General features: G+C 38.3%; 1 protein-coding gene across 8 annotated transcripts in view; it reads right to left on the reverse strand.

Moving 5' to 3' along the window:
• Positions 1–15,801, reverse strand: part of MYO9A (myosin IXA) — a 244,476-nt gene that overhangs the window by 22,398 nt on the left and 206,277 nt on the right. For 6 of the 8 annotated variants that reach the window (XM_088839960.1, XM_088839959.1, XM_088839961.1 and 3 more), the window contains 7 exons: positions 14,386–14,447; positions 12,036–12,228; positions 10,263–10,391; positions 9,218–9,323; positions 8,339–8,470; positions 7,341–7,464; positions 5,957–6,010 (listed from right to left, as the gene is read on the reverse strand). In XM_088839960.1, coding sequence (XP_088696086.1) covers positions 5,957–6,010; positions 7,341–7,464; positions 8,339–8,470; positions 9,218–9,323; positions 10,263–10,391; positions 12,036–12,228; positions 14,386–14,447 — 800 coding nt within the window. The remainder of the gene's footprint in view (positions 1–5,956; positions 6,011–7,340; positions 7,465–8,338; positions 8,471–9,217; positions 9,324–10,262; positions 10,392–12,035; positions 12,229–14,385; positions 14,448–15,801) is intronic. The other 2 variants (XM_055437146.2, XM_055437138.2) reach the window with 1 other exon arrangement.

A 15,801-nucleotide genomic window follows, 5' to 3' on the forward strand; every position in this document is an offset into this window, starting at 1 on the left:
CACCTTTGCCAGATATACTGTGGTTCTTCCACTCCTATGGAATTCTATCTAAAAGAATTCCCTACATAATCTTTTCTCCTGTTTGTCCACATATGAGAGAATAAGACAATTTCAAGGCTTCAAAAGAGATGCTCCTTTTACAATACACACAGAAAAGCACAAATACTGTTCTCCTCTTGCCTACTTTGCCGAAGAGGTCCTGGGCCGAATATTCCTCAGCAGGGGTGCTACATGCATGCGGATCTTCAATTCCTGCCTCTTGCCTATACCATCATGATCGCTGAAAGAGGGTTCCGAAGGAATAGAAAGAGCAAGGGTCTTCTGGTTGTGGTGTTATCTAACCATGACACTAGACGCTCTTATCACAAGAAAAAAATTGTTAACTATATGTGGTGACAAATCTTAGCTAAACTTTCTGTGATAATCACTTCACAATATATATTAATACATATATCAAATCATTATGTGCTACATCTAAAATGAATACAATGTTACACAGCAATTATATCTTAAAAAAAAAAGATTAACACTACAAAAATACCTTCTGGTCAGTACCAGAAACAGTAAGAACAGTTCTATATTCTCAGAAGATCTTCATTCTGTGGATCTAATTCTTATTAGGTCAAGTCACCTGAATGTGAAGAGCAGACTCAGACACTGTGCACTAACATAAGGAAATGATATGAACCCTTGTCAGAGTCAAGTCCACACCTGAATATCTTTTTCCTTTGGAGCTCTTCAAAGCTGCCACATTTCATCTGATTCTTAACTTTTCAATTATTAATACTTAACTTTTGGAAGGGTATTTCTCGCTTCTCTTGGTGTAGTCAATTGCAAAGTTTATCCCTGCAGATTCACACTGATATATAGAATTGCAGGTGTGCCAATTTCTAACAGAGACACGTAGGCAAGTTCTTCAGAAAGCCTGCTGCTACTGCTGCTAAGTCACTTCAGTCGTGTCTGACTCTGTGTGACCCCATAGATGGAAGCCCACTATGGGCTCCCCCATCCCTGGGATTCTCCAGGCAAGAACACTGGAGTGGGTTGCCATTTCCTTCTCCAATGTGTGAAAGTGAAGTCGCTCAGTCGTGTCCGACCCTTAGCGACCCCACGGATTGAAGCCTACCAGGCTCCTCCATCCATGGGATTTTCTAGGCAATAGTACTGGAGTGGCTTGCCATTGCCTTCTCCATCAGAAAGCCTAGATCTTGCAAAATTCACAAGCACTGCCAACTACTATGAGTGCAGCAAGAAAATCCTTAAGATTTAACAGCAATTTTAAAATTCCAAAATAAGTACATAAAATAGCAACTGATACTATTTAAAAAAACTAGAATATTGCTTTTAAAATGCCTTTTTTAGAACCCTTATTAAACTAGATCCATTATGAAGAAAGTACTCTACTGTTAAAAGTTTTAGAACTGATACACATTATATCCCAAACTTTGTTTGGCTGTGAAAATTTCTGTAACATCTTTCAACAGGATTATTTGTGAGGTGGTTTGACAGATTAGTAAACCTTATTTCAAATTCTATTCTTCATATTAATTAGCTTCAGTTCAGTTCAGTTCAGTCACTCAGTCATGTCCGACTCTTTACGACCCCATGAATCACAGCACGCCAGGCCTCCCTGTCCATCACCAACTCCCGGAGTTCACTCAAACTCATGTCCAACGAGTCGGTGATGCCATCCAGCCATCTCATTCTCTGTCGTCCCCATCTCCTCCCGCCCCCAATCCCTCCCAGCATCAGAGTCTTTTCCAGTGAGTCAACTCGTTGCATGAGGTGGCCAAAGTATTAGAGTTTCAGCTTTAGCATCAGTCCCTCCAATGAACACCCAGGATCGATCTCCTTTAGAATGGACTGGCTGGATCTCCTTGCAGTCCAAGGGACTCTCAAGAGTCTTCTCCAGCACCACAGTTCAAAAGCATCAATTCTTTGGCGATCAGCCTTCTTCACAGTCCAACTCTCACATCCATACATGACCACTGGAAAAACCATAGCCTTGAATAGATGGACCTTTGTTGGCAAAGTAATGTCTCTGCTTTTTAATATACTGTCTAGGTTGGTCATAACTTTCCTTCCAAAGAGCAAGCGTCTTTTAATTTCATGGCTGCAATCAGCATCCACAGTGATTTTGGAGCCCCCAAAAATTAGCTTAAATAATATTAAATCAATACTTATGCTTAGAATTATAAATAAGTTACAAATACACCTAATTTGTTATATAAGAGACATAACTGGATAGACTGTGAGCACATCATATTCTGAAATTCTAATATGGGAACAGCCTAGCTTATACTACACAAATCTAATTACATGGAAAGTACATGGTAGCATAAAACATTTCAAAATGGAATGATCAGGATTCAACCTATTTTAGTGAAGGCACATATGATTATCTATAAGTCAGGAGTCTCCTAACGGATAAAGGCTGCTAGTCTTGCCCATCTCTAACCCTATCTTCTTTAAAATGCTACTAGTTGTTTCTCAAAAAGAATTGATGGTAACGTTCCCCTACTTCAAAACCTTTCCATAGCTCCCAAATCAGAGAATTCAAAAATTTTAATGCTGAAAATCTGGTTTCAGTCCAACTTTCCAAATTCTTCTGCCACATACACACAACCTGCCCAGCTCTAGCTATACAAGGTAGTCATATCTGTTTCGTGCTTCTCTGCCTCCGGAATTGTCATTCCCCTTTCCTCCCTCCATTTGCTAAATTATTTTATTTTTTTTTTGTTTTGAAATTGTTTAATTATTTCATCTGAATATGATAGCACTCAGATAATTAATTATTTTCTTCCTTAATAGCCATCTTTCTACCTACAGGGACATGTGAATTAATCAGTGCCCATCATACACAGGCTGTCCTGGACTAAACTTGAAAAGAAATGTGAACAGATGTACAAAAATAGAATCAATTTACAACTTCCATCATCTGTAGTTCTTTTCCTTAATACAATTAAATTGCATATTTAAAATATGGAGGGTTACTGTGTAATTTTACCTTTAATCATCAGTATTTGATAAAAATGTTAATTACTTTTATTAATGATTCAGTTCAGTTCAGTTCAGTTCAGTCGCTTAGTCGTGTCTGACTCTTTGCGACCCCATGAACCACAGCACGCCAGGCCTCCCTGTCCATCACCAACTCCCGGAGTTCACTCAAACTCATGTCCATCGAGTCGGTGATGCCATCCAGCCATCTCATCCTGCCGTCCCCGTCTCCTCCTACCCCCAATCCCTCCTAGCATCAGACTCTTTTCCAGTGAGTCAACTCTTCGCATGAGGTGGCCAAAGTACTGGAGTTTGGCCAAAGATTATTACTCATCTTTCAACACCCAACCCAAATGACTTTTCACATTAGCAATCACATACAAATTCACTTCATTCCACTTAAGAAAAGTCACTACTGTATTTAATTACAGAATAGGAACTTTCCACCTATGAAACATGAATACTACTGACTTTGATTAGTTTATTTGTAGTGAATATTCTAAAAAACACTCTCCTAGATTCAATTCTCAGATTCAATCCCTTAGTTGCTTAATGAATACCAAATACATACGAGACATAGTCTTGATCTTAAATCTGGGCCCAACACCTGTTCTACAGCTATATGTATATGCAATAGGATGCATATTCAAGTGGGAGTTTTCCTCATGTTACAAAATTGTACCTAAGGTCAAAAGCTGAGGATAATTAAATACCCCTTCTTATAGTTTTAAGGAGCCAACAATAGCTGGCACCAGTTTCTCCTCTTAGGGCTAACTGAGAGTTCCATTTTCTTTAAACCAACACTGTCATGAATATTCTAACACCTTTCCTTCAATATATATCTAAAAAGTCTTTAAAAAAAAGAAGGGTTATTGGACTTTGAGAGGAACATAATGTTTATGAAAGGAGGATATTCTCTCCCCTCTTATAGCAAAAAAGCAGTGCCATAACGAATCAAAAAGGTAAGAATTCAAGTTTAAAGTCATCTGAAAGAAAGGCAGACTGGTATTTCATCCCCTGTTTGGGTGTCTGGATACGCCAAAGACTTACTGATTTACAACTCTATAATATGCTATGGTTTTTCCAGTGGTCATGTATGGATGTGAGAGTTGAACTGTGAAGAAAGCTGAGTGCCGAAGAATTGATGCTTTTGAACTGTGGTGCTGGAGAAGACTCTTGAGAATCCCTTGGACTGCAAGGAGATCCAACCAGTCCATCTGAAGGAGATCGATCCTGGGTGTTCATTGGAAGGACTGATGCTAAAGCTGAAACTCCAATACTTTGGCCACCTCATGTGACAAGTTGACTCACTGGAAAGGTCTCTGATGCTGGGAAGAATTGGGGGTGGGAGGAAAAGGGGATGACAGAGAATGAGATGGCTGGATGGCATCACCGACTCGATGGACATGAGTTTAAGTGAACTCCGGTAGTTGGTGATGGACAGGGAGGCCTGGCATGCTGTGATTCATGGGGTCGCAAAGAGTCGGACACGACTGAGTGACTGAACTGAACTGAACATGCTTAGGGTTAAAGAGAAGTGGGGAGAGAGTGTGTGGAAAGCATCACACAGGAAGGTAGGCAAGACTATCACACACCTTAAGTTCTTAGGAACCAAGAGGTATGAAAAATATAACCTTTTCCCCAGTGTGCCTGCAGGCCCTTGAACTGACTATGGGAGATAGATCTGATTGGGTAAGGTCCTGAGGCAAAAAAAAAGACACACATATCAGAGACACATGGTATGAATGCCATCAATCAGAAGATGTAACCAAACCTTGCAAGGGATTGCCAATGCCTATGGAAATAGGACAGACTTCACGCTCACTGTTAGCACAGTCAGCACATCATCATTTAACCTGTCTACAATGAACTTGAATAGTAGTGTTGAACAATCAAGAAGACTCAATACTTGGCACATTATGTAGAATTCTGCCTCTCCTATCACTCCTCCCAGTTTCAACACCAGAGGAAAAAAACAGCAAAGGAAAGAGGGAAGGCAAAAGTGTGTGACCTAAAGTTTTCAGCCCCAGATTAAGGTCTATTCTATCGTGGGAAAAAGTGATAAAAGTACTGGATCAAGCCTGTGACTGATGCTATAATATGAAGAGAACTTAGTCTTAAATAATAGACTGAGACTAGAATTTTAAAATTATGCAAAAAGTGACAAGACATGTTAAGGTACCTGATACATCCAGTAGGAAAGGAGATTTTAATATGGCAGAGTTGGAAGGCAGTTACTAGATAAAAAGCAAAACTGATTTATATTTATATCCCAGGAAACTGAGATCTTCAACAAACTGGTTACACAAAGATGGACAGTCTCTGAAATTAGTTTCCATATATACTGTTGTTCCATCTCTTCATTCTTTTGTTGCATGTGTGAAATTCTGGTATGAGCTCTACTATACTAAGTCTAGAACCAGTCCATCAACAGGCTCACTACTACTTGCAGCTCTGTCTAAAAAATACTAAGTAGGTAAGAAGTCATACTTCTACCTCTAGGAAGACAACAAAGTCACAGATAAGAATGGGTAAATAAGCATTTCTAATGATGGAAGATGATAAAAACAGTAATAGGTTTTTCAAGTAATAAGGGAGGAGACTGATGAGAACACAGCTCATAGAGCAGAAATTTGACACCTCACTGCTTTCAATGTTCACCTTTCAATAATCACATCGAAGAAGAAATCCACAAAGAGGTTTATCTGACAAAGAGGAAAAACCAGAATATTATAAATGGACATTGTTCAAAAGCATGATACAGAGGAAAGAAAATAAAGATTCTAAAGAAAGAGAGTAAGAGAAAAGCACGTGAAGGCTGAACAGGAAGTGGGACCTGAATTGGGGCTGCACATGGAGAGTGGACAGGCATGGATGACAGACAGAGCAGAACAACTGCTGGATGCATGAGAGACAATAATGTAAAGTGGCTGTGACACATTACAATATTAATACATACCGAGACTGAATTGCGGGTAATGCTCATAAATCTAACTGCAATTAGTACAGGTTTCTGGATTAGGAAGGACATGAAAAGGAAAGCAGAAGGTTAGAATGTACATGTCATTGCCCCATTAAAGAGGTTTAATCTCTCAATGGAATGAATATATCCGTCTTCTGCAGCATCAGCAAAAAAGCATGGCTTGTCTATCTGCTTTGAAAAGTAGATTTACAGTAAAAAGTCTCTTTCTTTCTTCCACGGATGGGTACTGCTAACTTGGATCTCTCAGAACTGAGTCCTTAAAAATTCATACTACAAAAAGGGCTTCACTTTTAAGTAGGGTTTCTGTTTTCATTTGCTGGGGAGAAACTTTAGAATGTGTTTTGTGATGAGCTTTATTGAATACCTTTACCGGCTGGAAAAATTATGTTTGTTTTTAGAGAACACCGTTCACTAACTTAATCAACAAACATTTGTTGGGCACTTGTCCTGTGCCAGGCAGTTTAACAGTAAAGGAAGAAACAGAGTTACAGGCCTGGCGTGCTGTGATTCATGGGGTCGCGGAGAGTCGGACACGACTGAGCGACTGAACTGAACTGAAGAATAAACTATGAAGTATAGTGGAAGTATTGCTGGGCCCCTGCAAAAGCATGGGCTTGATGATGGGGAAGCCTGCTTCTCTTTAGAGATTCACTGGGGATCTGAATGGGTGTTCACTAATACAGTTTTGTTTTACAATTCAGGGGAAGGGTAGTAAATGGGCAATAATTAAACTTAAATGCAGCAGTAAGTTTCCAGTTACCTAGACCCTATTGATTATGGATCAGTGTGAAATGGAGTTATTTACATATAGGTCACTGGTTATAAAGGAAGATATTAAACAGAAAAGTGGCCAAATGGAAGAAATTAATCATCATTTTTGTACGGCTTTTCTTCAAAATCTAGCAAATCTTTATTTTATAATAGCAGATCCATAATGGAATTCTGTAACGTATGAACCACATTCTTGTAAGTGATTAAGTTGTCTACGTCCCCGAAGTACTGGCAGGACCACCAAAAGTGACATGGCTAAGGATGGGAACAGATGGTAGAAGGAAGTAGAGCCAAAAGTTAGGGTGGGTCAAGTTTTCATAGAAAGAGCAGGAAAAGAAAACAGGGCAACTTATTAAACCACCAACATTTTATCCAAATACTTGATTTATAAAATTCTTCATATTTAGTTGAATATATTCTGTATATAAAACTAAAAAGACATCATACCCTGAGACAAGGTGATTTTTTTTTTCACTTGCTCCATGTGAAAAAGATTTGGTGAATAATCTCTCTCCACACATCATAATGTGTACTGAAAATCCAAGGAAGTCTCCCACTTTCCCCTGTGATTCTATGTCCTGCATCTTACCATTGATCTACGAATCAGTGATAGCCTGGTCTTTGCTTTATTCTCAGCAAATTCCAGGCTACTAATGTCTTTGAGACGAGCCTTATATTTATTCATTTGTTCCACAACAATCAGCTCCACACAGCTGAAACAAAAGGAAAGAGAGAAAACTGTTAAGAGCTGAAGTAAATCAAATACATTATATCAGTCACAGACTACTTTTCAGCTAAGTGTGGTAGAGAGTTGGAGGATAAGAGAAAAATCAACATCCCTTATTTTATGAGCTCAGAGACAGGGTTTATAATGGTGGTTCAGCCATACTTTAGTATCCACCTGAGGAACAGTTATGAGCCCTGATGCCTAGGTCATACCCCAGACCAATTAAATCAGACTCTCTGGGAATGGGACACAAACACCAGGCCTTTCTCGGGGAAAGCTCCTTTTGCAGGAAAGGTTAAGAATCAGCACTCTAGAAGGAAATTAGAGATCCATGAAAAAAAGACCAAGGTGAAATACAGGAATATTGAAGTATTAAGACCAAAGAGATACAGAGCCACAAGACTACAGTTAGACTGGATTATAGGAAAACACAAAGTATATGTAATTTGGTAAAATGAGATTTTAAAATACATTTGGAAACTATAAACAAACCTAAAGAAAAGCCAAATTTAAAAAATAAGACCTTTCAAAACAAATGATGTTTCCTACATAAAATCTAAGGAATTTTTCATATTTAGCATAAAAAAGACAAGTGGTGCCTAGCAATCTTATTAAAAACATATGAACTTAAGAAATCATTCACTAGGGGAATTCCCTGGTGGTCCAGTAGTTAGGATGCTGCACTTCCACTGCAGCGTGGGCCGTGTTCAATTCCTGGTCAGGGAACTAAGATTCTTCCAAATTGAATGGCACAGCCAAAATAAAAAAGAATAAATCATTCACTCTGATATCTGGATAAAGTGAATACACTGACTCAGAAGTCTGTGGGGTATTGCAGAGGTGATCGTGACTGGCCTTACGTGGTAGTCTTACTGATGTCCTGCACACTTTGCAGTGGGTCGATGGTATCAGGGCAGCGGAGAATGCAGGGTGCAAACACAATGGCCAAAGCATTAGCAGACATTCGATTAGTGTCTTCCTGTAGAGCAATCCTAAGGAACAAAAAACCCAAGTGAAACTGGGATAAAAAAGGAAAACTGCAGGGAGATAGAAGAGATGAGAGAAAGACAAATGACATCAGCTGCATAGTACTGGAAGGATATTCCTATTAGTTGAGACACTATAGAATTTTCCCAAAGCTCTTCCCTTGCCTCTGGGAAGCACTCTTTCACTCTGTTCCTTCCCTGAAGCAACTGAGGTTAGCAGATAGCTGACCAAGGGAAATGTGTGACTCACTGTCCCAGGTCATCGTTACTAGATGAACATGTCTAAAGAATGCAGAGTAGAGACCTTGGGGCATTTTCAGACAGTAATAAAAGATATTTACCCAAAGAGAAAGATGGCTTCTTCCCCAATATCAACACTCAGGAGAACACAGACTGCCCCTGAAGTCTCTTTGGTCAGTCAATTCCTGAGCTCCATATGACCCCACCACCTCCTATGAATTAGGCTATGTCAATAAACACACATCTTCTCTAGTTCAAAAGTTAAGACATCTATCTAGGCTACACAGTGCCACCATAAGACTGAATGATTACATGGCTCATTAGGGTGGGGAAGCACCTGCCATGCAGTCCAACTTATGGAGAATTTCTGCTCCAAGGAATCATAACCACCTGTTCAAGGCACTGACTTTATTAATAAGAAAAAAATATCAGTTTTTCATATGAAGAAACTCTTCATTTATTTAAAATAATCCAAGAGAAAATGTTAAGCATTCCTTTGTTTCTTGAAGTTACCTGACCAGATGAAAGATGAGGCGTTCCAGTGTATTGAGATGAGTTCGGGAGAGCTGGTCAATGACAGAGTATACACCACGGATTGTCTCTTTCCTCTCCTGAAGGCCTGAAAACAGTAAGAGTAGCAATTAAGCCTGAATTCTTCTCTTATACACTATATCTTCCTTCTGGACATTCACTGGGTATAGCTGACTTTTAAGAGTTTTAGCCATACCTGTATAGCAGAAGAAAACTCACTAGTTACCATTAATCTCCCTCTGCTTGAGTTCTAAACTCACTAAGCAGTCTCCTGAGTTTTAATTTAGATCCCAGTAATTCTTGATTACAGTAAGGGGCAAGAGATACCCCAGTTTTTCATTTTGTAGCAAACCAATTCCCCATGAAAATTAATCAATTGCTATATAAGTTATCTGTTGTTGTTGTTTAGTCATTGTGTCCAACTCTTTGCAATCCCATGAACTGTACCATGCCAGGCTTCCCTATCATTCACTGTCTCCTAAAGTTTATTCAAACTCATGTCCATTGAGTTGGTGATGCTATGCAACCATCTCATCCTCTGCCGCCCCCTTCTCCTTTTGCTTTCAACCTAAGCTGTAAAGCAGTCTTAAAGGAATTTGAGGAGCCATGCCTTGGGGCCTAAATGAATACTTCTAGATAGGCTTTCATCAAAATCCTACATATCTGTAGCACTGAAAAACTAAACTAACATGTTAGGTATGGCAGAGAATATATAGCCAATGTTACACTGAGTTCTTGCTTAGATTCACAATTTAATTTGTTTATAATCTTAGTCTTTCAACCTCTTTGTGAGAAGCAACTAAGTGACTTGCTCAGAAAGTTTTTAGGACATTGACATTTTAATGAGTCTCTAAGAAAGGCAACATTTGAACAGTTGAGAATTCAGTGGCAGTTTTATATTGACTGTATTACTTTAGAATCTATATGAACTTAAGCCAACTGAGAGAATGGCTAAACAATCTAATATGAAGATAGCATTTCTTTCCCAAGTGTAGCCCTTCCCTGAACCCAGGAGACCTGTGCTTACCCATAGCTCGAAGAAATTCCTCATAGAGTTCAAAGGTCATAAGTGGATTGGGTAAATCACGAAGCCATTGTTTGAATACACTCGCAATGACATGGATGTTATAGTCATCGAGGTTTACATTCTCAGCATCTATTCAGACATAAAGAGTTAGAAAAGAAAGTCAAGATATGCAGAGGGTCAAATAATGCACTTTAGAAACTATCATGACCAAAAGATGCCTTTATTAGTATCTTCTGCAATCTAATTCCATGCTTTGGAATAGTGCTCCTCGTGGTAAAGGTACAGTTTTGGTCTGTTCTTTGAACTGTTGTGGACTGAAAGATGTGTAAAATAAAAGATCAAATGTTTTCATGTCAAAGCACTATTAAACTGCTATCAAAGTTTCTAAATGCTTGCTCTCAACTTCTGTACTTCTCTTGCTGTAGCCTGATGGCCTGTGAACCACACTTTTAGTAGTAATGTTTTAGATGACCAATAGAAGAAAGGCCTAAAAGACATTTTCTACAAGTCAGACTGATTTTAAGTGATTCTTAGAGATAAAAAGACACTGATAACTGAGCTTATGAAATGTGAAGAAAATCTTTACTATACTTCACTTAAAAGCCCTCTAGGGTTATACATGAGATGACTGGGGTGATACAGGATGAATGGTGCCTATGGGTTGACTCTTGGTTATACAGAGACAAGTGTTACACCTATATGTGATTCAAAAAGATCTATTCCTGGGAATTCTCTGGAGGTCCAGTGTTAGGACTCCATGCTTTCTGCTGAGGGCCCAGGTTCAATCCCTGCTCGGGCAATTAAGATCCCACAAGCTGTGCAGTGCAGCCAAAAAAAAATCTATCCCTTTTCAATAATGGTAAAGAGCAGAAGTTGAACATAAAGCCTAAGTCAAAGCTCTGCATACATTCCAGAACTGAGGCTACAGCTCTACACAGATACATATTCAAATTGCTAATTATCTATTTAAATAACTATGTCATCAATGTAGGAAGGCAAGAATATACACCAGAAAGAACATCACTTGGAGTCAGAATAACAGAGACTAACAGGCAACAGTTTAGATTATGGGTTAAATGCCAGCTTTGTCATTTATTGGTGGTAAGTCATTGGGCAAGATCCTCGATAAGCTTCAGTTTCCTCATCTGTAAACAGGGATAATAATCACTGTCTGTGAACATCAGTACAAAGATTTGTTGTGAAGATTAATACAAAAACATCAGCACATTGCCTGCACCTTACCAATAGCTCATTATTTAATTTTCCTGAACCTAATTTTTCTTCTTTGTATATTAAAGATATGATCTTCAGTTCAGTTCAGTTCAGTTTAGTCGCTCAGTCGTGTCTGACTCTCCGCGACCCCATGAATCACGCCAGGCCTCCCTGTCCATCACCAACTCCCGGAGTTCACTCAAACTCATGTCCACAGAGTCGGTGATGCCATCCAGCCATCTCATTCTCTGTCGTCCCCTTCTCCTCCCGCCCCCAATCTTTCCCAGCATTAGATCTTACCAGACTGCTAAAAAGATTAAGTGAGATCTGTCTGAAATATCTAATAATGCCTTGCACAAATGATACTCAATGTATGTTTGCTGAATGGACCATATAAAAGAAAGCTAAAAATGATTTAAAAAAAAAAAAAAACAAGCACCACAGAAAAGACTGCATTCTTCTGGCTTCAAGCAAAGGATCAACATGTAATAAAAACTAACAGCATAAGATGACCTACTTAAGTAAGAGTATTTGGTCTTGATTTAGAGGGCACTATCTTACCTGTATCTAGACCTTGTCGAAGCTCCTTGATTTTATTAGTTGAACCAGACTTTCGGTAAATACCTTCTGTGTACAGTCCATGCATTTCAATGTAGTTTATGAGCTTTTCCACCACCAAAGGAACAGTTCGGTCTTCACTGGTCAAACGGGACAATTCAACCCCAAATTGTCGAGAGGACAGCTCTGGATCATACTACATGGAAGATAATTTTTGATTCCAAATATATTCAAACACCTTTAAATATATTTATCTAATTCTTTAAAAGTAACAATTTTTTATTTTCCTCAAGTTTTAAAAGCAGTTACAAGGAGTTGGGAGGAAAGGGAATTCTTGTTAATGCTGAGAATATAAAGAAGTGAGAAGTTCGTTTCAATCCTCTTCCACTTGGAATCCCCCCACCCCCACCAAATACTGCGGAAGAATGCAGGCAGTGGCTACAGGTTACTGCTTTCCTTTTCTTAACAAAAAAAAAAAAAAATCTCTTCGTGTAAAGATGGGCTGTGGGCAAAGGAGAAAGGGGAGAGACTTTGTATACTAACCATTTACCACGTACCACTAGAAAATCTATTGATTTGATGTGAATTAGAGTTGTCACTAATTTCTGAAGCATAAGGATGCTCTGGTGTTTATGTAAACTTTAGAGAAGTTAAACTGACTACTGATATCACAGCTAAAGGCAGAGGCACACAGACTGGCCCAAGATTAGTGACCTCTTTAATTCAATAGTGTATTCTGGTATTGTATTTCATTATTATTTTATGTGATTGGGAAAAAATGGCTTATCCTTAAGATTATTTGAAGTACTTCAAATAAAAGAATGACAGCTATTGTCTCTGAGACTGAAAACTTTTTATGTAAATCTCCTTTTCGTCCTTTCCTTCTCCTGCCTCATGCTCCTTGCCTAGCGCAGCACTGTATACCCCAGTCTCTCCTTCAATTTGCATGCAGTCAGTGCTGAGTTCTTTTAGTCAATCAGTACACTCTTTCTTTTCACGCAACTCCAATTTTTCTTTCTTTGACACTGTGAGACTGCAAAATAATCTGCTTTTCTGTTAGCTTCTTAGCCTCTTGACCTGTGCAGCTTAAGAATTCAGACAGCACCTTAAAGGGAAAACTTCTGAGTTTTAGGCTCACTTCTCTATATGTTTGGATCATGGTCCCTCAAGTCCTGGCAATCCCAAACTCCAACTTTTGTCTCTATAACCCTATAAGATATCTAAAAGCTTTACTGACTCTTAAGTGGGGCCCTCTGCACAGAATCTTGATTTCTTGTCCTACAACAAAAATTCCCACTCAGAGGAAAACATCTCACACATATAGATTCACCAATCTGTAAATCTTTCCTCTGCAGGATCTAGGCCCCTAAATTCCAATTTTCCTGGGCAGCTAGCTAATGCTAGGCAACAGACTTTTTCAGTTGTTCTTAGCACAAGTATAAGTCTACCACAAGCCACTCCATCCTAGCCAGCAGATGGTTTACCTTCATTGTATATTTTAAGCCCTGAGTCAAATTTCTCTTTGTACTTTGCCATGATTTGTCTACTAATTTGGAACAGATGAAAACTATACACATGAGCTGTAAACATGCACACATATTTTTTTATAGTTCAGATCTGCATAGTATTGTTAAAATTGTATGTGACAAATAAGCAAATGTGATTACATGTCAATAAAAGCCTGAAATATTTCCAAAATGGTTGCTTTGTTGAAGCATAAAGTTATCAGAGTACATGTTCAGTATCGAATCCAAGTAGAAGTGTGTAAACACACCAACTATGCTGATGAATTTTACTGTGTATGTTAAAATCTTTAACTGTAGCCTACCACTTTCAAGACAATTTATAGGAACACTTATGAGTGTTTAAAGTAGGAAACCTTAGAACTTCCCTGGCAGTCCAGTGGTTAAAACTGAACACTTCAAATGCAGAAGAGTGGGATCAGTCCCTGGTCAGGGAACTAAGATCCCATATACTGCATAACATGGACAAAAAATTTTTTAAAGAAAAAGAAAAAAAAGCAGGAAACCTTTACAAAAAGTTCTTTAATAAGTTGTTGGTTATTAAATCAGTTTAGCAGCTCCCATATAGTAAAGATAAACACAGTTCTGGGAAAATCGATTCAGTTATATATACACACATACCTCTATATGTATAAGCTGGATTAGGATATAAAATTTATTTCTTACAGTAATATGTGGCCAAAAAGTTTGAAAACCACTACTCTATAAGATCATCAAAGAGGCTTTGATTTCTTTCCACAAGGCACAAAAGACCTTTTTTGTCCTTTCCTTCTCCTGCACCATTCTCCAACAGACCTGTTATTTATTACTCATAGGTAATAACTTCTTACCTTTTTAGAACACTTGGCTGTGGTTTTCAGACAGCACTTCTTATGACAAGCATACTTGCACACTGAAAAACAGGTTAAAAATGTAACATTTTCAGAAGTCTATATATTAGTGGCAAAACTATATATTAGTTCAAAACTTATTTTGAACATATATTTTTTCTTTAAATCTGAGACTCCTATAGCATCATATACTTTATATCATAATAGAATAAAAAATGGTCTTAACTCATTCAACTCAGAAAAATGAAGCTGAAAAACATACCTAAAAATCCTAACCACTGTCTGGGATAAAGCTTTTTATTCTTTCAAGACTGCTTGCCCCTCCTCCTTGTCCCCACCATATCCCAGCAAAATATTTATCTATCTTCCTGGTTTGATTCACAAACCAGTGCTCATGTTCCCCTCTTATACTTGCTCTATGATTGATAAAATGCAAGAAATACCTATTAAGAATCATCCCAGTGGATAAGAAAAGCATTAATATCAAAGACCTGTACTAAAATAAAAACAAATCGGGTAACATATTAGGCTGTAAGAAAGACCTTATTTACTCTCTTAGAAGGTCTAGAATAGAGCTCTGAGGAACCAGAACATAAAGAACATCAGCAGTGATTGAGAAGATGAGATGAAAGGTTCAGAGCAGAAATCAGTTCTTGGACTCCGACAGGGTGGCTAAGCAGTAGTAAGGGCACACCGAGAGGAGAACACTGAGAAAATACTTGGCCAGTATTATTTTGGTATACCAGCTCTGGCTCTTGCAAATCAACACCTGGATATTCTTCTTGAGCTTCTAAAGCATGATTTGAGGGATTTTCAAAGTCAAGATCAAGTAGGGGAGGCCATATAATTGTAGTGGTAAAATCACCAGCATAACCACACAAAAAGTTAATGCTATTAAGAATCAAAGCAAGCCCACCCAAGTCATAAAAAAGAAGCATATTCTTTATATTTTTCAGTTTCAGATCACAAAGAAAATTATACAAAACCTACAGGAATCAGGCTAACATTAAACATTCAAGTACATGGCATACTACACCCTATTTTACTCTCACTATAGTTTTTTTTTAAAAGGAAAACCACTATTTAATCATTGAACAAGTGAACATATCTAGCAATACAAGTGTTGACTTTGCTATGATGAACATGATTTACATCCTTACTGTCATCCTGGACCCAGCCCTTTCATTCAATTCTGGCCCACTAGTTAACAAAGCTTCACAGAATTATTAAAAGCACCAGAGCAGATGTATATGGAATGACAGGAGTGAAAGCTAAAGATTCTCTGTAAGCCAGAACCAAGCAGACCCTCAAAAACACCTCCACTCACATTCTAGGGCTTAAAGGTTCTGATGAAAGCATTATAGTAAAATAAAGTAGCTTTCTAGTTATAATCTAAGAATTTGTTCAATAATTCAC

This window comes from Moschus berezovskii, chromosome 9 (genome assembly GCF_049115385.1).
Source record: "Moschus berezovskii isolate FMDL1 chromosome 9, NW_MosBer_1.0, whole genome shotgun sequence".
Lineage (NCBI taxonomy): Eukaryota > Metazoa > Chordata > Mammalia > Artiodactyla > Moschidae > Moschus > Moschus berezovskii.